Genomic DNA, 22952 nt, shown 5'->3' with positions numbered 1-22952 from the left:
AACTTAAATTCCCTTACAGATATAAACAAAAAGGAAAAAGAGTTTTAAATTGTATTAAGAAACACACAGTGCGAATAAAATTGCTGCTGGAGATGTATTTGGAAAGAAATAAGTCAGGGCCCCAACCCCACTACCCTGATACTACCCCATCTCATATCTGGGAAATAAAAACATAACATTGTCATATCCTGGGTATTATTGGCTAGACTTCTAAAGGCTTTTGTGCCATTAGCCTAGTAACTCCCTATGAACCATACAGGCTGCTTATTACGATAGCAATATCTGATAACGGCATATAATATTACTACTTACGATCACAACAAATACTGATGATTGCATGTGCTAGTGCTACTTATCACAACAGCAATACTGATAAATGACAGCAATACTGATAACAGCATATTCCAGTGCTACTTATCGCAACAGCAAGAAATAAGAACTGCATTTGTTACTTCTATTTATCATGACAGCAACGACTGACAGCTGCATATGCTACTGTTACTTATGATCATGACAAATGCTGATTATTGCATATACTACTGCACCTTATGATAGCAAGGACTGCTACTACTAGTTATTATCACAGCAGAAACTGACAGCTATGTATCTATGCATTATCTAAGGGTTAGGAGATGCCATATAACTGTAATCTGTGCCTAACTTAAAAATATGAGGTATGCTTCACGTGACTGTCCTAGTAAAATACAGTGCAGTAAAGTTAATGCTGTATATATTCTGTATGTAACACTTATAGCTTAAAGAAGGATGTAACAATTAAAGCTGAGAACTGCTTTAGACGTCAATACCCATTAAGCATTTTGGCACTTTTTACTCTTTGTCAGTTGCTGTCATATTAGAAAATGAAGTGGACGCATACAACACTGACTCCTGTGTGTCTACCTTTGTTGTAAGCTATCTGATGTTTGGCAAATCTGAATGAGTCTAAAACAGACAGCAAAGGACAGACTGGGATTTTGGATGCAGCTCCTTATGGAAAATAACAATAACTATACAGAACATTGCATTCATAAAGTAGCACAAAGCATTCTAATAAATAAGCCGACGTGGGAATGGCAAAAGGAGATTCTGCTGATAGGGATGACTGCAATTATGGGTACAAATAATATGAAAGAGGGGGCTGGAATTTACTTGAAAAAATGGCAAAGGATCCAAAGTATTGGGAGTAAATAATCAGAGAGGGAAAGGTAACAGAATGGGAAGAGGCCAAGAATTCATTTGGACTGCGGGCTAGAAACTGTCTTCTCTATCAAGGACTGATATGACAGTATAGGCAATGAGAAAAATATAGGGGGATCCCAAGTGAATGACCAGCACTGGTAGAGTTTTTAGTAGAATCTAGAAGAGAAGCTGCTGTTAACAAAGGAATAATTAGTAGCACAAGTAAAAAATTGCATGAATCTATCAGAGGAGTTTAGAAAAGATTGGGAAGACAGACTGGATAAGTAGTTCACATAGAAACCACAGGATATATGTATGTCTCCCAAATATGCAACAAAATCTAGAAGATTTAGGATTTTTGCCTGGAAATGTTTACATAGATATTTTTATACCCCAAGTAGACTCAGAGAATGTTTACTCAGGCAGACAGCAAATGGAGGTGTGAAGAGGTAACTGGGAACACATTTTCTGTGAGTGTGGTGAGTTGGTGGTCTTTAACGATTCCCATCAGGATGCACTGTCAGAGATGCTGGGTGTACAGATTGGTCTGACGAGGGAGATGACTTTTCTGAGCTATGATACAGAATCAGAATTGCTTAGAGATGGTAAGGCCTTGCTATGTCTAATAATGGTGGCTGCCAAAAAGGCAATTACTAGAAAATGGAAGTCAAAATCTAAACCAACTATACTGGAAGTAGTGAATATAGTAACATAGATAAAATAACTGGAATTGATATATTTAAAAAAGAGTAGGAGCAAACTACATAGGAAAAAAATGGAAACAGTGGGAACAGTACATACAGGGAAGAATGAGGTTTAAAAGGTGAGAGAACTTAAATGATCTATGCAATGTCTGAGTGAGAAAGATTGGGTAGATCATAAGTGTTGTATAATGGTTGCAATGGGAGTGTCAGTATGGCTTGTGATGTAAAATGCTTGCAACTAGGATTATGTCACTGTGGTTTGTTTTCATTTATATAAATGTATGATTGCCTGTGTAGTAAGTGATGGTTTACTAAAGAGGTTTCTTGTTTAAAAAAAGGCAGGAATTTAATAATTTATGTAATGTTGCTTAGGATATATGACATATAGCAATATATGTGAAATATAATGTTTGTTATGTTAATATAGTTTGATTACTTTTAAATGAATGTAAATTTGCCTATGTCACAAGTGATAATTCAATAAAGATGTTTGAAAAAAAAAAGAAACAGAATGGGAGGTGGAAGGCTGAGAAAAGCCTTCAACAAACCCACATAAAAAGGTTTCGACAAAACCTACCCTGGCCCTAGAAACCATATCCAACTTATAATGCTTAGTAAAGGTATGCATTGAAGACCAAGTAGCAGCTTCAAGGAAGGAATTGGTGTCTAACCCCCTTGAAGAAGGGACCAGTAGAGGCAACAGCCCTAGTGGAATGAGCTTTAACAGAAATAGACAGAGATTTGCCATGAAAAGAATAACAAAAGGAAATGGCCTTAGATATCCAGGAGGATATGGTTTGCTTAGAAACAATGAAACCCAAAGACCTGGGATGAAAGGAAACATAAAGCTGATCAGACTTACGAATAGTCCTAGTTTTGTCCAAATAGTGCCTGAGCTGTCTGTGCAAATCCATGGTATGCAGGACTCTCTCACTAGCAGACTGAGGAGAAGGGAAAAAGGAAGGAAGCTGCACCGACTGATTCAAAGACAACTCATTTACTACCTTGGGCATAAAATAAGGATTAATGTGAAGGGGCACTCTGTTCCTGTGGGGGAAAAAAAAAAAAAGGAGGAATGGCCATAACGGCCTGGAGCTCAGAAACTCTCCAAACAGAAGTAAGCCAGCAGCAAAACCGTCTTCCAGGTACAATGTTGCAAAGAAGCAAAATCTACAGGCTCAAAAGGAGCCGGAGTCAATTTTTCCAAAACAAAATTAAGGTCCCAAGGAGATGGAATAGATTTTCTTGGAGGCCTAATACGCAGGACACCTTTAAGAAACATTTTGACCTCAAAATGAGAAGTCAAAGGAGGATTCAAGGGCAGACAAGCAGAAATGGCTTGCAGAATGGGCCTTCACAGAAGAACAGGACAAGCCAGACTGGAGCAACTCAGACAAATAAGAGAGCACCAGAGAAAGCCCCTATCACGAAAGGAAAAAATTCCAGACCAGCTATCTGGAATGTTGTAAATAATTATATGCCATTTGTGAATATCAACACGATTCATATGCCTGTTTTACAAATGTATTAGAGCTGTATGTCATATTGTACAGATGTGTGTCCTAAACAGATATTTTGCAAAGTACTGAGCAGAAATGTATATGCACTACTGTAACTGTCCGGGTGTATATGTTTTAATAGTAGAAACTGAAACACATGAGGTTCACTTCAGAAGAACAGCTGAAAACTTAAATTACTTTATAATCATGTAATAAAAGGATGTTATCTTTCATTTTCAGTCAAAATATGTATTTTCACAGGTAGATGCTAAATGTGACAGCTACATCAATGTTTGTGAGCCTGAAAGCTGAAGTCAGATGGCAAGAAATTATGTCTTTCTGCAAGTATCCCAGCAGTAATATTTGGGATATTAATTTAAGAACTCTCTGACAGATATATAGCATTTTTTATTTTGTCTTTGACCTGACAAGAACATCTACTCACCACATCTTCCCACTTGCTCTGTAAGTAAATTAACTAGGGTACAGTAAATTCTCTTGGATACAGTCAGAAATACAGTGAAGTATAGTTTAGATGTTTTCTTTATTTATTTGAGACTGTCCTGCAATGTTGTTTTAAATATTTCCTGTGATTTTGAACTCTGACATAACTGTAATGTATATACTGAGTATTTTCTTGTTCTATTATTTATTATTAAATATATTTAAACCTTTCATTGTGGCTGATATTTCTGAGAGATATTTAAGTTTTAAGAGAACTTGCATATTTATTTGGTGACACTGTGGGCCACTGCTAATCCTTGCTCTTGGTCAAACTACCATTTGTATTAATAGTAACATTACACAGTAAGATTGGACACCCTTTGTTAAGGGCCTTAAAGTAGCTGATAGTGGCTGGTGGCAGTAAAAACTACCTTATAGTCTGGGCAGAAGGGGGCATAGCTAATAAACCCATGCCAGCCTTTCCCAGGTGTGTGTGGTTGTGTGTAAATGAATCGAATCTCAAAGAGTGTGTGTGTCAGCTACTTGGACAGGGACACAAAGCACTGGTTGGACAGAGAGGGTGCTAGAGGTCTTAGCTAGGCCACTCAGCTGAGATCTCAACTCTATAGCTTTGCCAGTGGAGAGTCTTATTGGGGATCTGGAGAAAGCAGGAGAAACCAGCCCCAGACTGACTGTGGCCTCTGTGTGCTCTTCAGGGAAATTGCAATTTACTGTTATGTGTACTTGTCATCCTGCCAATGCACATCCACCACTGGTGCTAGTGGTGAGGATTGAGACCTCTTGATTACTGGGCCAGTGGTGGGGCATCACACCCCCACTGAAAAAAGGTCCGGAACAAAAATCTTTTTCATTTGGACACAAGATTTTCTGGTTGAGAGTTTCTCTGCCTTCTGTAAAACCCTGAGCACATCCTCAGAAAAGAGATGCCTGAAAGGGATCAAACTGTATCACCCACAATGTCAGTTGCAGAGTGGACAAGTGGGTCTGGATGAGAGACCCCTTGTCCTGTGTGAGGAGATCCAACCAGTGAGGTAATTTGTGATGACTGCCCCTGGTCAGATGCATTAAGAGGGGAAACCAGTGCAGTGTTGGCCAAAAGGGGGTTACTATCAAGATTTTTGGAGAGTCCAGCCGAATCATCTGCAGGTCCCTTGGAAGTAGAGGAAGAGGAGGGACAGCATAAAGAAACATCCTCTCCCAAGGAAAGGAAATGGCGTCCATCTTCCAAGCCAGACGGCATGGCACTCTTGAAAAGAAGAGAGGAAGCTGCCTGTTCAGAGGGGAATCAAAAAGATCTACCTGAGGAATACCCCACCGATGGACAATGTCCAGAAACACATATCTTTGGATCATCCATTCATGAGCCTGTGTTTTGGACCTGCTCAGAGAGTCTGCCACTAGACTGTGCTCTAAAGGAACGTACCTGAAGAGTTAACTGATAACTGACAGCCACTTCCCTCGCCATCCTGCAGAGATGGTAAGATTTCGTGCCCCCCTGCTTGTTGACATACCACATCACTGTAGTGTTATCTGTGTACACCTTCAAGGAGCCCAGATAGAACACAGGTTCATAGGTTGGTAGTAGGCTATCGGCCCTAGGGCCTATACAAACCTAGCCATAACAATTCCCTGGAAATTTCTTCCCATAAGATTTACTTCCCTGGACCCCTGTCTAGCAGGGCGACTGATGTAATCCCCGGGGTGAATTTCCTATCTCCCATCCAATAGCCACAGTTCCTTTTCAAGAGGGCCAATAAGGTGCTCTGCTTGATATTTTATGGGCAGTCTATTCCAGAGTATGGGGAGTCTCTGGGTCAGGAACCTATCCCTCCAGCATGTTTTGTTCATTGAGATGATAAGGTTTAGATCCCTGGAGCATGTGGCTCTGAGGGATTGGGATTTCTTAAGTGGAGCATGTCCAACAGCTCAGGCTATGACATGGCCTTGTTTGTTAAACAGAGATCGCCTCTGAGTAGATGATATGCCACAGAGTATAGCTGGAGTTTTTTTAGATGGTCAGCATAGGGCATCTGCTTTAGCCCTATGATTCTTTTAGTGAGGTATTTATGCGTCCTTTCCAGCTGTTGCAGATGTCTTGTGAGGTACTTACCAAACGGAGCATTGTACTCTATAATGGGTCTAATGAGCGATGAGTACAGTGGGACAATGACCTCCTTTTTTCTGGATGAAAAGCCCTTAGTGATGAGGTGTGCCACACAGAAGGATTTCCTGACTGTTGCAGCAGTGTGGCTATCGTAGGTGAGACCACTGTCCACCTGTGTCCCCAAGTCTCTTATCACACTTTCAGTGTTTAGTGTACTGTCACTTATGTGGTAATTCATGGGTACATGGTTTTTCCCAAGGGGGATAACTATACATTTCTTGGCATTAAGCTTGAGCCCATGGCTCTGGTACCAAGCATCTGTTTCTGTAAGGACCTTTTGTAGAATATCCACTTCATTTGGGGATTCAGTAATGGCTCCCAGTTTGCAGTCATCTGCGAACCTTGTTAGCCAGAGTCCCTTGGTGTTGGCCTGTACTTCAGTGAAGTAGATGCCAAACAAGAGCAGTCCCAGGACTGAACCCTGAGGTACTCCACTTGTCACTTGTCTGGAGCTGGATTTGGAGTCAGCTACTTTTACAGTCTGGGTTCTGTCAGTAAGCCAGTCGGCAACCCATCGAGTGATGTAGGGATTTATGCCCAGCTTAGTAAGTTTATCTATGATTCCAGAGTGGGGGGTGGTGTCGAAGGACTTGATGAGGTCCAGATAGGCTTACCCTTGTCCACAACTCTGGAGACTGATTTGAAGAATTCAGTCAGGTTCAGGAGACAAGATTGGCTCTTCACGAACCCAAACTGGGTGGGGTCCAGTGTTTGAAGGTTGCCAATATCTTTGTTTATAAATTCCATGATAATGCGTTCCATGCCCTTGCAGATCAGGCTTGTCAGACTGATGGGATGGTAGTTCCTGGGATCCAAGGTGGATCCCCCCTTGTGGAGTGGGATAACTGTAGCTGTGCGCCACTCAGTGGGCATGAAGCCTGAGGTGAGGCTATGATTAAACATGATACTTAGGTGAGGTGCCAGTTCATTTTGTAGTTCATGTAGTACACAGCCCGGGATGTCATCTGGTCCCATGGATGCTGTATTCTTAGCTTTGGAGAGTGCTGTTTCTACCTGTGTGGCCGGGAATATCGGAATTTGGATGCCAGGATATTGGCAATATCCTTGGGATCAGTATATTTAATGCCATTCTGTTGTAGCTCAGAGCAGATCTGAACATTGCCATTTAGATTCTTGACATAACTATAGAATGCCTTGTGGTTGTTTTTGGAATCTTTGGCAATTTTATTTTCATAACTAGCTTTGGAGGATTTTATGAGGGATCTCAGCTTCTTACTGAGGCTGGTAAGGGAGTTTTTTGCATCCTAGGATTTTCCTCTTTTCTGCAACAGTTTCTTCCTTCTGTTGTACAGTTTGTTTATGGCAGGGGACCACCAGATTGGCTTCCTTTTTTTGGAGGAGAGTGTCTTGGTTCTATTTGGGATGCCACAACTCATGCACGAGTGGATGTGCTTGTATAGTGCCTTAGTATAGGATTCAGCAGTCGAACTTTCAGCTCCTGTCTGCATGGGTGTCATGAAGTTTGTCACTTCTGACTTGAGTAGCATGAAGTTGGCTTTGGAGAAGTTTTTTTACGGAGGTTTCCTTACTGGGGGGTGGGGGTGGGATGTGGATGTCCAGGGTGATTTATTGTCAGACCTGACCAATAAGGGGGTGACTACTGGTGTGGAGCATCTATCTCACATGTTGGTAATCACCAGGTCTAGGATATTGGAGCCCCTGGTGGCACAATGAATTAGTTGATCCAGGGCGTTGGAATTTATGAATTCCAAGAACCGCTGGGAAAAGGTGTTGGTACCCAAACAGTTTTCCCAGTTAATGGCAGGGTAGTTGAAATCACCCAGTATTAGGGTGTTTGGTTATATCTTAATATTTTCCAGTATGTTTAGAAAGGTGCAGGGAGAATCTTGGGACATGGTGGGGGATCTGTAGCAAGCTACAATTTGGATTGTAGTCTTACCTAGTGCTAGTTGCACCTGGAGAATTTCAGATGCATTGTGCTGGGCAACTAGCCTGGAGGTGTGAATATCCTTGGTGAATATGGACACTCCTCCACCTTTATTGTTTCGGTCTTAGTTTGGTGGCCGAAAAGTGTGGTAAGAGTTGTAGCCTGGTATTGCAGGGGTGCTCTCTGAAGCCTTGAAGCAGGTCCCAGTTACTGCACAGATATCGATGTTCTCTATTTTTAGGAGTGCCTCGAGAGAGTGCATTTTGAGGTTTAGACTTCTAGCATTGAGCAGCATTACCTTCAGAGTTTGCATGCTTGTATCTGTTACAGTGGTGGTTTTATCCTGTGAACCTTGCCTAAAAAAGGCACTACAGGGGTGGCAAGAGCTTTAGCCAGTAACCTGAATCCCAGGGGTGACATGTGCAAACCATCTCTGGCAAAGCATTGTGGTTTGTCAATCATGTCATCCCAGGCAAACAGATACTGGATCCCCTTTGAATGACACCAGAAGCTTAGCCAATTGTTGAAGTCAGTCATTTTGTCCTTATACTGTGGTATCATTCTAGGCAAAGGCAGGATGCTATTCAGGGCTAGGGTCATACTTGCCTGGGCCACATGATCTGAGAGCTCTTCCATGTCTCTTTTCATGTAGTCCGGAGAGGTACGTCTCAAGTCACTCACTCCAACATGGACAATGACAGAGTCGTACTTGTACTTGTTGTGGAGTGACTTGAGTGCATGTGTTATGTGTCGGATCCTGGCACCCGACAGGCAGCTGACTGTAATTTTCTCCTTCTTCAGCCTGGTGAGTGGGACATCAGTGTGCCTGACTATAGAGTCACCTATGACTAAAGTGTTGGGTACATTGCCTTGCCTTAGGGGCTGTTGTTGGGTGGCACACTGGTGTTGTGAGCTATGTATCACTTTGGTTGTGACTGGTGTTTGTTTGTGTTTCAGCTTCGGAGGTCCTTGTTGCTTGGGCAGGTTAATGTTAAGGGCCTCCGCATATGTGGGGTTAGAGTTGCTATGTGTGGGTGTTGATGGTGTGGGTTTTGAAGGGCTATAGAGGTGTCGTGCAGGTGTTAACCTTCTCCTCTTGACTGTCTAGCACAATCTTGGCTGGAAGGAGCTTTGCTTCCACATCTTGGGATGAAAAGCCTGAAGTGCCAGAATCAGAGCATCCAGTCTCTTTGATGTTGATATAGTCTGACTTCTGATGGGGAGGCCATTGACCCTGAACTTTCAGGTGACCAAGAGAAGTCTCCCACCCCATGTCTGAACACCTCTTGAGAAGGGACTGGAGGCTGAAATGGCCAGCTTGGGTTGAGAGTGAATTGTTGAATCCACCACTCCAATTCCTTCTAGAAACAGGGAAGGAGAGGTACACTGAAATTCAGAGGGTGACAATGCTGCAGCCAAACTGACTTGAAGTACCACTGAAGCTTCTGCATATGCAGTCTAGCAAGAGAAAGCATTGAACAGAAGGCTGCATAAATCCCAGGGCCGGAAGAAACTCTCTGGCTGACATGGCAGTCAGAAAGAAGAGACTGAAAGAAGGCCGTCAGTGACAATACCTTTGCAGGCAGAAGACAGGCTAACATTGGCACTATCTGAAGCCTGCATCCCAGATACACATGATCCTGACAAGGACTCAGGACAAACTTTTGGAAGTTGACAGTAAACCCCAGACTCTGAAGACAAAAGATGGTAATCTGCAGATCCTGTAACAATCAACCAACTGGGAGAAGGGGCCTGAAGCAACAGGTCATCTAGATAAGGAAAAATCTGAATGCCTTGGAGCTTGCAGAAGGCAATCACAGGAGCTACGCATTTTGTGAATACCCTTGGGACAGTAGAGAGGCCAAAAGGCAAAGCAGAGAACTGAAAATGAGAGGAAGACACAGAGAAACATAAAAACTTCCAGAAAAGAGGGCGAATAGGGATATGAAGGAAAGCATCTTTCTGATCCAACGACACCAGAAAAGCCTGGGGAAAGTAAAGAGGAAACAGAGTTTGAATGCTAAACATCCAAAAAGAAGGGATCTCGAGAAAGGTGTTAAGCTGGGAGAGATCCAAATAGGTCTTCACGTCCCCTCCTTTCGAGGAACCAGGAACATCTTGGAAGAAAACCCCCTTCCCACTTGGGAAGGGGGGAAAGGTTGAATGGTCCTTTGGTTCAACAGGGACTCTAGAACCTCCGGAAAATTAGGAAGTTGCTCTACAGGATGTTGAGGAATCCCTGAAAAGGGAAAGAGAGGCTTCCATACCATGAAGTAACCCTGACAGATGGTAGAAAGAACTGTCCTAAGAATATAAGGCACACGACTTGCTCTCAGAATCAGGGAGGGCAGAGATAACCTAACAACCCTGAACAATCAAGGCCAGAGAGTACCTGGTCATGTGGGTCTGGTAATTAGTAGCCTAAAGGCCAGATTAGAAGCAGTGTAAACTTTCTTGTCAATCCTCTCAATTGCCCTACTCTTCTTATCAGAAGGCAAACGTTTGGAAGAGGGTAAAAGTTTAGAAGGTTTGTCAGAAGGGATTGACACCACAGAAGGATCAGCAGAAGGACACAAATAAAAACTGACAATCCTCAGGAATCTTATAGAATCTATTAGGTTTTTTAGGAGCAGGAGGCTGAGAATCAGGAGACTTGGAAGCATCAATTAAAGTATCTAACAAGACAGCCAACGCAGGAGGAACTGCTGATGGTTTAGGAGTATGTACCTGAAGCAACTCATAATATCATCTCTGAATATCAGACACTTGAGAAGAATCTCACTTAAAGAATTCCATCGTCCTAGCAACTGTGCCTCCAAAGGACAAGTCCTCGAAAGAAGACTCAGGATAACAGACTCCTCTTCATCAGAATCATATGCCAAAGGTGAAGGCATCAGTGAAGAAGAGGATAAAGACCTCTCATCAGGCACTGAATCCTCATCCTAGAAATCTGGTTCCCTAAGCCATTTAGAAAGGTAGGGGTCCAAGGAGAAGCAGGAACTGAAACCCCTTGAGAAGACTTTAGGACAGTTAAGGCAGAAAATATTCCCCAAGTAAACTCTTGTCATTCCCTTTGAGGATCCATTAGATGGACCGAAATATGTTTCAGTTTTTGCCTTTTCTTATAAGGGACATCAGCCCTAACAAATACAGGAAGTTCCAACCACTGGCGAGATTCAAGAAGAGAACCCAGAACTTCCACCCTGACCACTGTCTGCGGAATCCCTCTAGGACCCTCCAGGACCCTCCGATATAATCAACCACTGTTCCCCCTTCACTTTGCAGATGCCTGCAAAACCTCAGAGGACATGTGAAAAGACAAATTCATGCCGGCCTTTGACAGGGTCACAGCATAGAAATCCAACGTAGGTGCCGAATGACCTACAGAGCTATTACCTGCTTCTACAGGGACGCCCAGTGGAGGCTGGACAACTAAAGAATCTAGCCAAGACTTCTTGGCCTTCTTTTTACCTAGCGGGAGTATCTCAGAGTTAAAGGATTCTGCCATGGTACCCAAGGCTAAATGTGTTAAGCCACTGGTTTTAAAGATAAATGGCCAGAGAAGTCAAATGGCTTATTAGTGTCTTAGGCACAAATGCCTTACAGATACTACAACAGGTATGGTTGTATCATACAAAAAAAAAAAAAAAGACACAGTTCGTGACGATCCTTATGGGGAATCTGCCTCCCATACTTACATTTTCTTTTTTGGATGACATGAACTCTAGATAGTAAAATAAAATACAAGACCATGAAAAATTAAAAATAAATAAATAAAAACAACCCCAACAGGGCACTTATCTGGCTTTGCTAAATATTTAGTTCAGCAACAAGGCATTCAGACCAACTGGCAAAAACTGCATTCGAACTGGCAGCAAAAGAATTTCTAGCTATTTGCGTTCGTACATCCCTTTTTTGCCCTACATTCTGTGCAGGGGGCATAAATGTGACATACAGCACATACAAGATCTGTTTTATGTTTTTTTATACTGGCCAAGTGTCAGGCTGCCCTGAGCGTAACATCCCTTCTACGAAGAATACTGCAACAGTGATATAGATGAACATTTGCATATTAGTGACTGTTGGCCACAATATTGTGTGGCTAAAATGCTGGAAGATACTGGCAAAATGCAGTATAAAAGGTTCTGAGGTACCACAACACACAACAATTAAATAATACTCCACCTTTAATACAGTATGTTCACCTACTGAGCCATTTCTGCAAAATGAAGGAAGGACAAAGTTCAGAAAACAGTAATAAAAGTAGTGTGGAACGTACACTGGAATGTACATATACATGTGTGTTTGGGTGGTGTTGGGAGCTAAGAAATCTTAAAACTATGTCCTTCAATGGAAGTTGAATTGACTCAAGTAACAGTTGACAAGTCATAACAGGGTGGAGGTACAATTTTACATATCAGGTTCTGTAAGCATTATACAAGTTTCCATTTTGCTGTCCTTTTTAATTAAAACAACAGTGAAACAAAAAAGGCACCTTTTCCAGTCAAATTCCAAAGTGATAAAAACAGTTTGCTGGTTAACAAGTAGGAAAGGTACCAAAAGAGGCTAAATAGTACTCATATGCCAAATTATATGAAAATTAATGCTGCTTCAGTAACCTTTGTGAGTTGCAAAACAAAATAATCCACATCCATGCCTCTCAAAAACAAAGGAGGGACAAAATCTCAAAATCAGGACCAATTTTTAAATATTATTCTAGCTCAGTTGAAAAATTAGAGTGACAAGTTTTGTATTAATATGCATTTTCTGAACACTAAGAAGCAAGAAACGCTGTCATTACAGATTGATTTTCTTATAAATAATTGAGGGTTACATTCAATCGTTTTATGAGAGACAGGTTAAAAAATAGTTGGCACACTAAGGGACATTCTACAAAATTCTGGACATTTGGCAAGGTACATCTTCAGCCAAGCCACAGTGCAACAGCTCTGAAATGCTGAACAGAAAAAAAAATAGATAGGTAATTCCTGCAATGCACGTTGGATTAGATGACTTCAATTCAGAAATACAACACAAAAAGTAGCACCAAAGCACAAAATTGCTTCACCACAAACGAAAAACAAGAATCCGAGCAGTCAGACAGTTTATTTCTCTAGCGCCTCGGCCACAATCAGCCTTCAAGGAGTAACAACTAATACATTTTACACAGTATATATACACAATCAGCTACCAATTAATAAACAATCAATTAATTAAACTAATTAAAATTTAAAGTCACATAATACAAATTAGAGAATACTTTTCCAACAAAATTCCACATTCAAACCTTTAGGCATCGAAGTATTATATTTTAAAATAAAAATAGCCTCTTTTCTTAAAAGCATAAATTTAACTTTTTCTTTATCAAAATCATCTGTTAAAATATGTTCCAAAATGGTCACTTTTAAGCCCACAGAACTACCATTGTGACATTCTTTAAAATGTTGGCCACAGGACTTTCATCTTTATTTGTCCGAATATCCCTTAAGTGTTCCAACAGCCTCACTTTAAACATTCTTTTTGTTTGTCCAATATAAAATGTATTACATCCACATTTTATAGCATAAATAACCCCCTCTGTTCTACAATTGTAAACACCATTGGGTATAAAGCGAATGTTATTAATACAAGAAAAATAATTCACTGTGTACGAACATACACTACATTTCCCACAAGGCTTCATGCCCTTAACATAAATTTGTAAAGGAAGTCTGACCTCAGGTCTAATAAATTTAGTGTAAACTAACATATCTTTAATATTCCTTTCCCTTTTATAAGAAAAAATAATTTCCTATTAATTAAACCTGTCAGTTCAACAAAATTTCTCAAAAATTCCCAAAAATATAAAATACACTGTTTAATATTATCACTAAGAACATTATATGTGGAAACTACAAAAAAATTCTCTAGCTCTGTGCTATTTGTCACTATATTCATATTTTTATTCCTAAATAATTTATTTTTTCTATTATTATTACATCTAATATCAAATACCTTTTTAATATCTTTATCAACTAATCTAACATCATATTTCCTATTGATAAACATATTCCTAGTCTGCTCAATTTCTTTCATAAAATTATTTTCTTCATTGCACAATCTAGATATTCTTAAAAATTCTCCATAGGGCAATGAATCAATAGTGTGCCTAGGGTGACAACTAGTGCCCATTAAGAATTCATTAACTGATTCAAACTTTCTATGAATACTCAAAATATTTTTTCTTTTTATTCCACATAAATTAATATCCAAAAATGAGACTTGTTGCCCATATTGTAAGCCACCAAATAATATATTAAGTCTGTTCATTTGAATTTCTTGCACAAAATTAGATACTAAGTGAAAACCACCTTTGCATAAAAATATTAAATCATCTATATATCTAAAATAAAATTTAACATAATTCTTAAAGAAAAATGTACTATAAATACATTCCTTCTCAACTAAACCCATAAAAATATTGGCATATATGGGTGCAAATGGAGCACCCATTGCCGTACCTTGAATCTGATGAAAAATTTGGGAGGGTGGCCTAATGGTTAAGGTGTTTGCCTTATAAACACAAGGTGCAGGGTTTGAGTCTCACAGGGGATAATTGGCTAGGCTTAAAATGGCTCGCAAGAGCAGTCAGCCTAGTACTAATCTATGAATCTATGAATCTATTTGATTTTCAAAATAAAAATAATTATTCTCTAAACAAAACTTAACTAAATCTAAAATATAATAAGTAAAAGGAGTATTACCCATCTGATACAATAATGCCTCTAATCCAAACACGTTTAATATTGGTGTAACGACTTTTTACATCTAACGTTACCCAATACATATTATCCTTCCATATAATATTCTTTATTTTATTTAAGAAATCAAAAGAATCTTGAATATAAGAAGGAAGTTGTTTAGCTTCCTTCAACAGTATACCATGCAAAATAACCCCTAAATTATGCAAAAAATATTTACAGGCTGAGACAATAGGACGACCTGGTGGATTGATGATATCCTTGTGAATTTTCGGTAAACAATAAAAATATGCTGGACCTGTATCATCACATAATAATTTGTTCTTAACATCCTTCTCCCACCAGTATCCCAGTCTCAGACCCCTTTGAATTAACAAAGCATAATTTTTCTTAGCATGTTTAATTATGTAGCTTTGATTAATTTTTCTAGACAAAAAGAGTTGATTATTAAACCATCTGATAAGGGGAACAAAATCATAATAATGCATTACACCCAATACTTAAAGATGTGTCTTGAATTATTAGAAGTTGAAACAGTATATAAGAAAGTTAGTAATGATTTGATAGCGCAAACTAAGAAAAATTATGCTTTGTTAATTCAAAGGGGTCTGAGACTGGGATACTGATGTGAGAAGGATGTTAAGAACAAATTATTATGTGATGATACAGGTCCAGCATATTTTTATTGTTTACCGAAAATTCACAAGGATATCATCAATCCACTAGGTCGTCCTATTGTCTCAGCCTGTAAATATTTTTTGCATAATTTAGGGGTTATTTTGCATGGTATACTGTTGAAGGAAGCTAAACAACCTCCTTCTTATATTCAAGATTCTTTTGATTTCTTAAATAAAATAAAGAATATTATATGGAAGGACAATATGTATTGGGTAACATTAGATGTAAAAAGTCTTTACACCAATATTAAACGTGTTTGGATTAGAGGCATTATTGTATCAGATGGGTAATACTCCTTTTACTCATTATATTTTAGATTTAGTTAAGTTTTGTTTAGAGAATAATTATTTTTATTTTGAAAATCAAATTTTTCATCAGATTCAAGGTACGGCAATGGATGCTCCATTTGCACCCATGTATGCCAATATTTTTATGGGTTTAGTTGAGAAGGAATGTATTTATAGTACATTTTTCTTTAAGAATTATGTTAAATTTTATTTTAGATATATAGATGATTTAATATTTTTATGCAAAGGTGGTTTTCACTTAGTATCTAATTTTGTGCAAGAAATTCAAGTGAACAGATTTAATATATTATTTGATGGCTTACAATATGGGCAACAAGTCTCATTTTTGGATATTAATTTATGTGGAATAAAAGGAAAAATATTATTACGAGTATTCATAGAAAATTTGAATCAGTTAATGAATTCTTAATGGGCACTAGTTGTCACCATAGGCACACTATTGATTCATTGCCATATGGAGAACTTTTAAGAATATCTAGATTGTGCAATGAAGAAAATAATTTTATGAAAGAAATTGAGTAGACTAGGAATATGTTTATCAATAGGAAATATGATGTTAGATTAGGTGATAAAGATATTAAAAAGGTATTTGATATTAGATGTAATAATAATAATAGAAAAATTAAATTATTTAGGAACTAAATATTAATATAGTGACAAATAGCACAGATCTAGAGAATGTTTTAATATTTTCCACATATAATGTTCTTAGTGATAATATTAGACAGTGTATTTTATATTTTTGGGAATTTTTGAGAAATTTTGTTGAATTGACAGGTTTAATTAATAGGAAATTATTTTTTTCTTATAAAAGGGGAAGGAATATTAAAGATATGTTAGTTTATACTAAATTTATTAGACCTCAGGTCAGACTTCCTTTACAAATTTATGTTAAGGGCATGAAGCCTTGTGGGAAATGTAGTGTATGTTCGTACACAGTGAATTATTTTTCTTGTATTAATAACATTCGCTTTATACCCAATGGTGTTTACAATTGTAGAACAGAGGGGGTTATTTATGCTATAAAATGTAGATGTAATACATTTTATATTGGACAAACAAAAAGAATGTTTAAAGTAGGCTTGCCACCCCTCCGTTTTTTTCCGGACTATCAGGAAATCAAACTGATTCTCCGGTAGTCCGGAAAACACTGTACATACTCCGGTATTCTGTTTCAAAAAGGAAACAGACTATCGGAGTTTGTAAATCGGCTGATTTACTATGCTTTTTTTTACAGAAAAGCATAGTAAATCAGCCAAAAGCAGGCGAGGAGCGAAAAAGAGGGCGTTCCCGTTGAGTGATGCTGTCGTGACATCACAAAATAGGAGGTATGTTGGCGGGAGAGGGGGTTGGGGTGGGCGGGGTTACTGGTGACACGAGGGGCGTAGCTTTGCTCCGGTTTTAGCCGTGAAGGAAGGTGGCAACCCTAGTTTAAAGTGAGGCTGTTGGAACACTTAAGGGATATTCGGACAAATAAAGATGAAAGTCCTGTGGCCCAACATTTTAAAGAATGTCACAATGGTAGTTCTATGGGCTTAAAAGTGACCATTTTGGAACATATTTTAACAGATGATTTTGATAAAGAAAAAGTTAAATTTATGCTTTTAAGAAAAGAGGCTATTTTTATTTTAAAATATAATACTTCGATGCCTAAAGGTTTGAATGTGGAATTTTGTTGGAAAAGTATTTTCTAATTTGTATTATGTGACTTTAAATTTTAATTAGTTTAATTAATTGATTGTTTATTAATTGGTAGTTGATTGTGTATATATACTGTGTAAAATGTATTAGTTGTTACCCCTTGAAGGCTGATTGTGGCCGAGGCGCTAGAGAAATAAACTGACTGCTCGACTTCAATACAGAACTCTGCAAAACTAACTAGTCAAGTCATACCACCAAGTTATTTAAAATGGATTAAACAGAAACGATTATTTACTAGCACCTCACAGGCGAACTTTATGGCTAGGTTTTTTAACTTTATTAATGTCAGGCACTTCCTGATCTGCACATACATGTAAGCAACATGTGCCACTGCATTTTGCAGTGTAATCATTTGTGACTGTGTGTACGTGACATTAGGACGTCAGTATTTATTATAGTCATTTAGCTATAATAGCATATACAAGTAAAACCTTGGGGTGTGCAACATCTATAACTTCATAAAAGAGAAAATTGAAAGAGCAGGCAGGAACAGTGCTTAAAATGTCTGTAAATATCCTAATGTGACCCGCAGGTTTTTCTCTTACAAAGACGGCAAGAGACTTCAAAGTTCGGTAAATGATGACTGTACTAGACAGGGGTCACTCGTCCATATGGGCATTATTACTGAGGCATTTGTAAACAGTATGATTCATGCATGGTGAGGTTGTCATTACTTCATTAGGAAAATGTCACCCACCAAACGTATAGGTAAAATCTGACTCAAACTCAAAGGCTGCTCACTGACTCTTGTTTGCTCATTACCGTCATTTGAGATCCGAACTCTTAGAAGACTGAAAGTTTTACTCACCATACTCGCCATCATCCGACAGCCTTTCCATTTCCAGCAGCACCTCATCATTAAAATCATCCATGATTTCGCAAGTTTAAAATCGGTCTCCCAAAAGTTAAAAAAAATCCTTATTTTCCAAAGTATCCCAAGACGATATTTATAATCTCTACTGCAGTCATTTAAAGCTGGGAGTGCACCTTAGCATTTGCCTCTCGAAACTACATACTGAAGAAAACGCCAAAAGAACAAATTTTTGTATGCATCTACTACTCCTCGAGTGATGCCAACCCCCCTTTGCGAATCCAGCAGCTTCCACAATAAAGAAGACAACTCCCCTCTTAGAAAAATGCACAAAATTACAGTTTTCTAATGCACTGGGGATTCCTCAGTCCCGCCCCCAAATTAAGAACATCTGTAATATGTAACTTCATAGATAAAGGCTGAGGAAGTGGCCAATCTACTCTAAGAAGGAAAGGGCGGGCAAGAAAAGGGCGTGCAGTCTTATCTGACTAAACCATTATGCATGGAATATAACTAAGTTTTTGTTTTGCTATTGTGTTTTTTCTGCAGTGATTTTTTGGGCAGAGCGTCGCTGGAACTAATCCATTTCTATATGTAGTTTAAGACGGTTGTAGACATCTTTCTATATAATACATATTTAAACATGCTAAATTAAGTAGTACATATTAAAGTCGTCAGATGTAGCTGTTGAATTTCGCAGTGTCTTTTTTCTTGACTGGTGTTCATCGGTTGTCTGTCTTACATTGCTCAACTCTCTGTAGTCATTTGAGTTTGTTTTTCTTTCGGCTTTTCCCGGTTAGGGGTCGCCACAGCGGAACTCCGCTCCGCTAATGATTGGCAGTAGATTTTTTACGGGTGCCGAGGTACCAGCTTGACGTCCAACTTCAGGGAAGGCATGCCCATTCTATGTCTTTTTCGAACGTGGGGAGGGCATGCAGACTCCACACAGAAGGCACCCTAGCCGAGAGTCGAACAGGAGAACCTTTTGCTATGAGGCAACAACGGTACCGCTGCATCACCGCGGCTAATTCGTTTTTTTTCTGGTGCTCTATCAGACAAATTATAAGGCATATAAGATAAATTACTTGAAAATAACGTTTATGTAGTGACAAGAGAACGGGGACAACGTCTGAAGATGGTTAATGTGTTTACTAGGCGCATTTGGAAAGAGGCGTACCGTTTATCAATATGATAACAGCCGGAGAGGGCAGAGTTGTGAGGCTGACAGTGCGGAAATTTTTGGCGACACCCCTGACTCCGAGTATGCTTATTCTCTGTCAAGTAGAAAGACTTGATGAAACAGCCCCTACTCCACAAAAATCAGAGTACTGAATTTGTCAGAGATCGTTAAAAGACATCGTCTTGAAAAATGCTGACACAGTCCCACCTTTTCAAATGTCCCATCTGGGGCTTTTTTTATGGAAACGTTTTGCCAAGCAAACCATTCCCACAATATTATGCACAAATATCCGATCTTCACTTTATGCCAAAATGAAAGCCTATTATTTTAGATTTTGAATTGTTTATGTTATTTAACATAATACTTGGGCATTTTCAGATACAAAATAATTATGGTATACGTCTATCAAAGGAAACGCATAATAATTTTGTCATAAAATTCTTCTAACATATGTCATTTTTCGAGTGTGCGTGTTTTCAACTACAGCTGTCCTAAATAGAGGGACATCTTATGAGTTTAGAGTAAGGAGTGAATACCATCTATTCATATGTCAAATGGCTAAGTTATGTAGACTACATATGTCAACAGTCTGACCAAGGAGTTAACACCTTACCCCTCCCTAGGCTCCCCTCATTTGAGCTCCCTATGCATTATATTATTAACTGGAGGACAATTAGATCTAAATCAGATTCACTCATAGGTCCTGAATTAGTTATGCAATAAAAACTGCAGATGTGTTCACATGGGAAAGGTGCCCACTGGCTGGATATTTTTTGCATATTGCATCTTACGGCTTTGTACTTTCAAAATCAAAACATTCTTCTTCAAAGTCAGACAGTTCTTGTTAGGAAATGATGCTATTGTGTTTAATGGATTACCACTTATGTGGTAATTAGGGGTTACCTTGTTTTTCCCAAAGGGTATGACTATACATTTTTTGGCATTTAGCTTAAGGCCATGGCTCTGGCACCAGTTATCCATTTCTATGAGACCTTTCTAGAGGATGTCTGTGTCTGATGGAGTGTCAATTATGGTGCCCAGTTTGCAGTCATCTGCAAATTTTGTCAGCCACAATCCCCCTATGTTTGCCTGCACTTCAGAAAAATAAATGCCGAACAAGAGGGGCCCAGGACTGAGCCCTGTGGGACACCTCGTGACCGGCTTAGAGGCTGACATGGAACCAGCAACTCTAACCCTGTGTGTTTTGTCCTTGAGCCAGTTTGCAACCCATCTTGTGACATATGGGTTTACATCTAAGCTGGTGAGCTTTTCTATGATGCCCGAGTGGGGTATTGTGTGAGCAGCTTTTGCTAAGTCAAGGTAGGCTGTGTGAACTGCCTTACCCTCATCAATGGCCTTAGTGACTGTTTTGGAAAAGTCGACCAAGTTCAAGAGGCAGGATCTGCCCTTGACAAAGCCAAATTGGGTAGGATCCAGTGTCTGTAGGTCCCCAATGTCTTTATTTATGAGTTCCATTATGATCCTTTCCATAGCTTTGCAGACAAGGCTAGTCAAGCTTATGGGGCGGTAATTTCAGGGTCCGTGAAGCACCGCCTTTGTGGAGTGGGACCACAGTTGCCGTCGCCATTCTTTGGAGTGCATATCCTGTAGTAAGACTAAGATTAAACAGCAGCCTTATGTGTGGGTTTAGTTCCTCATTGAGTTCGTGTAGCACACAGCCGGGGACACCGTCCGGTCCCATTGATGCTGTGTTTTTTGCTTTAGAGAGCAGCTCTCACCTGGGCATCTGAGATGTTTGGGAGGCTAGACTCTGGTGGGATAGATATTTCTCCTTTTGGGGGGGGTGGAGGGGAGAAATTTGCACTGAACCTGTCTGCCAGTATGTTGGCAATGTCTGTGGGTTCAGTGATTTTTTTATCATTTTGGACTAATTCTGAGCATATCTGGGAGTTTCCACCCAGGTTTCTAACATAGCTAAAGGAGGCTTTATGATTGTCTTTTGTGTCATTAGCGATTTTTCTCTCAAAGTTGGCGTTGGATGATTTTATGAGTGATCGTAGTTTTTTGCTAGTATTGATCAGAGATGCCTTCCCATTTAGGGATTTTGCTCTGTCATGTAGTAGCTTTCTCCTCTTGTTGTAGAGTTTGTTTGTGTTGTGTCCGGCATTTCTCTTCTGTCTGCCTGTCAGCAATGGTCACACCTGTGAATAATATAAGTAAAGATTGTCTGTGCAAAGCAGTGCATCAGTAATAGCTATACACTGGCTTAACTTCTTTACTGAAGCTTATAATGATTTTGGCATTACTTAAATTTGCTGGGATTTCACCATTTTTAATTCAGGGAATAAGCTGCTGGAGCTTGATTCATATTCATGGTCTGCTTGAATGCACATTATCTTTTATTTTACCAGCAGGGTGGATATCCATTTTTAGTGGAGTCTCAAAGAGAAAAACTCCAAAATAACAAGAGAGCATGACAATATTTTCATTGCAATAAAATCATCTCTCTTGGGTTAATACTGTTTCGGTTCAACATGCGCACTGGATGTATACGATTTTTTGATGCCACCAAAGGGAAAGCACAGTATTTGTAATGCAGTTGTAAATACACATACTAGGGATAGCAAGAAGTTAGTTTGATTAGATGATCTTATTTTTTCAGTAATGGGAGGATCACCAAGAATTTTTTTTTCACAAATTTCATTATAATATCTACCAGCAAGGACTCACAATTCAGGAATATCTCAAAGTGTTCCTTCTTTCTAATAAGAATAGTTTCATTTCCCTTTATGACCATCCTAAGATCAAAGTGGAGAAGAACAATAAGCACAAGGGCCACAAACCTGGAGGGAGATATTACTATTATTGTTATTACATTTGTCAAGACAGATCTAGATATCCTTGGCTTAGTCTTAGCACTATTTGCTTTTGGATTCTAAGCTACTCCATTAAACTTCCATCTTGAGCTCTGGGTATGGCTTCCTTTTAGCTGGCGTGACATGTTATTTTCCATATGAATTGAGCATATCTTTCCATCTGAGCATATCTTGAATTGTAACATCAGTATCGTAAAGCTATTCTTGTTGGAGATGATGGCTGATGTAACAGTCTGATTCATCAAATGTTAAACCTGAATGTCAGCACTGGCAATGGATGTTGTTGACAGCCTTGCTTCAACACATTGCTAGAAACCTTAAAACAGTGTGTCTTTAAATAGCCTAGTGGTGAATTTTGTATGCATTCATTTTACCTTCCTTCAATGTTGAGCATGTTGTGACACAGACATCCTTATCAACTCTAACAATGGTATAGTCAAGGAATCACCAATGCAAGGGTGTTTTCAAGTAAACCCATTCATTCCACTGTCTGGAGATAGTGTTGGAGGTGACACAGCCATGTTCTATACATGTACACACTAATAAGACTGCCGCTAAGGTTGCTTTTCAGCGCCCTTCTAGTGATGTGTGTTGCACCCAGCTTTAACAACAAAGTCTCCAAGAAGAAAACTCTTGCCCGCTTTTTAGGGTAATTTCATCAAAGTTTTTCTAGAACTGTTATTTGACAATCTTATCACTGTAAAAATGTCATGGCATATGGTTTGGTCATAATGATGTGCGATATTGATTGTTCCGCCCAAGACAGAGTCATGTGAT

At 39.2% G+C, this 22952-nt stretch overlaps 1 protein-coding gene across 1 annotated transcript in view; it reads right to left on the bottom strand.

Moving 5' to 3' along the window:
- ANO6 (anoctamin 6) overlaps positions 1 to 18501 on the bottom strand; it is a 1522803-nt gene extending 1504302 nt beyond the window's left edge. Inside the window, exon 1 of the mRNA XM_044061996.1 lies at positions 18156 to 18501. Within this exon, the coding sequence (XP_043917931.1) occupies positions 18156 to 18219 (64 nt within the window). The 5' untranslated portion in view covers positions 18220 to 18501. The remainder of the gene's footprint in view (positions 1 to 18155) is intronic.
- Between the last annotated feature and the right edge of the window lie 4451 nt (positions 18502 to 22952).

Source organism: Protopterus annectens, chromosome 2.part1, assembly GCF_019279795.1.
Source record: "Protopterus annectens isolate FY-2018-M chromosome 2.part1, PAN1.0, whole genome shotgun sequence".
Lineage (NCBI taxonomy): Eukaryota > Metazoa > Chordata > Ceratodontiformes > Protopteridae > Protopterus > Protopterus annectens.
Note: the sequence above shows the minus strand (reverse complement) of the source record. Positions and strands in the feature narration are given on the sequence as shown.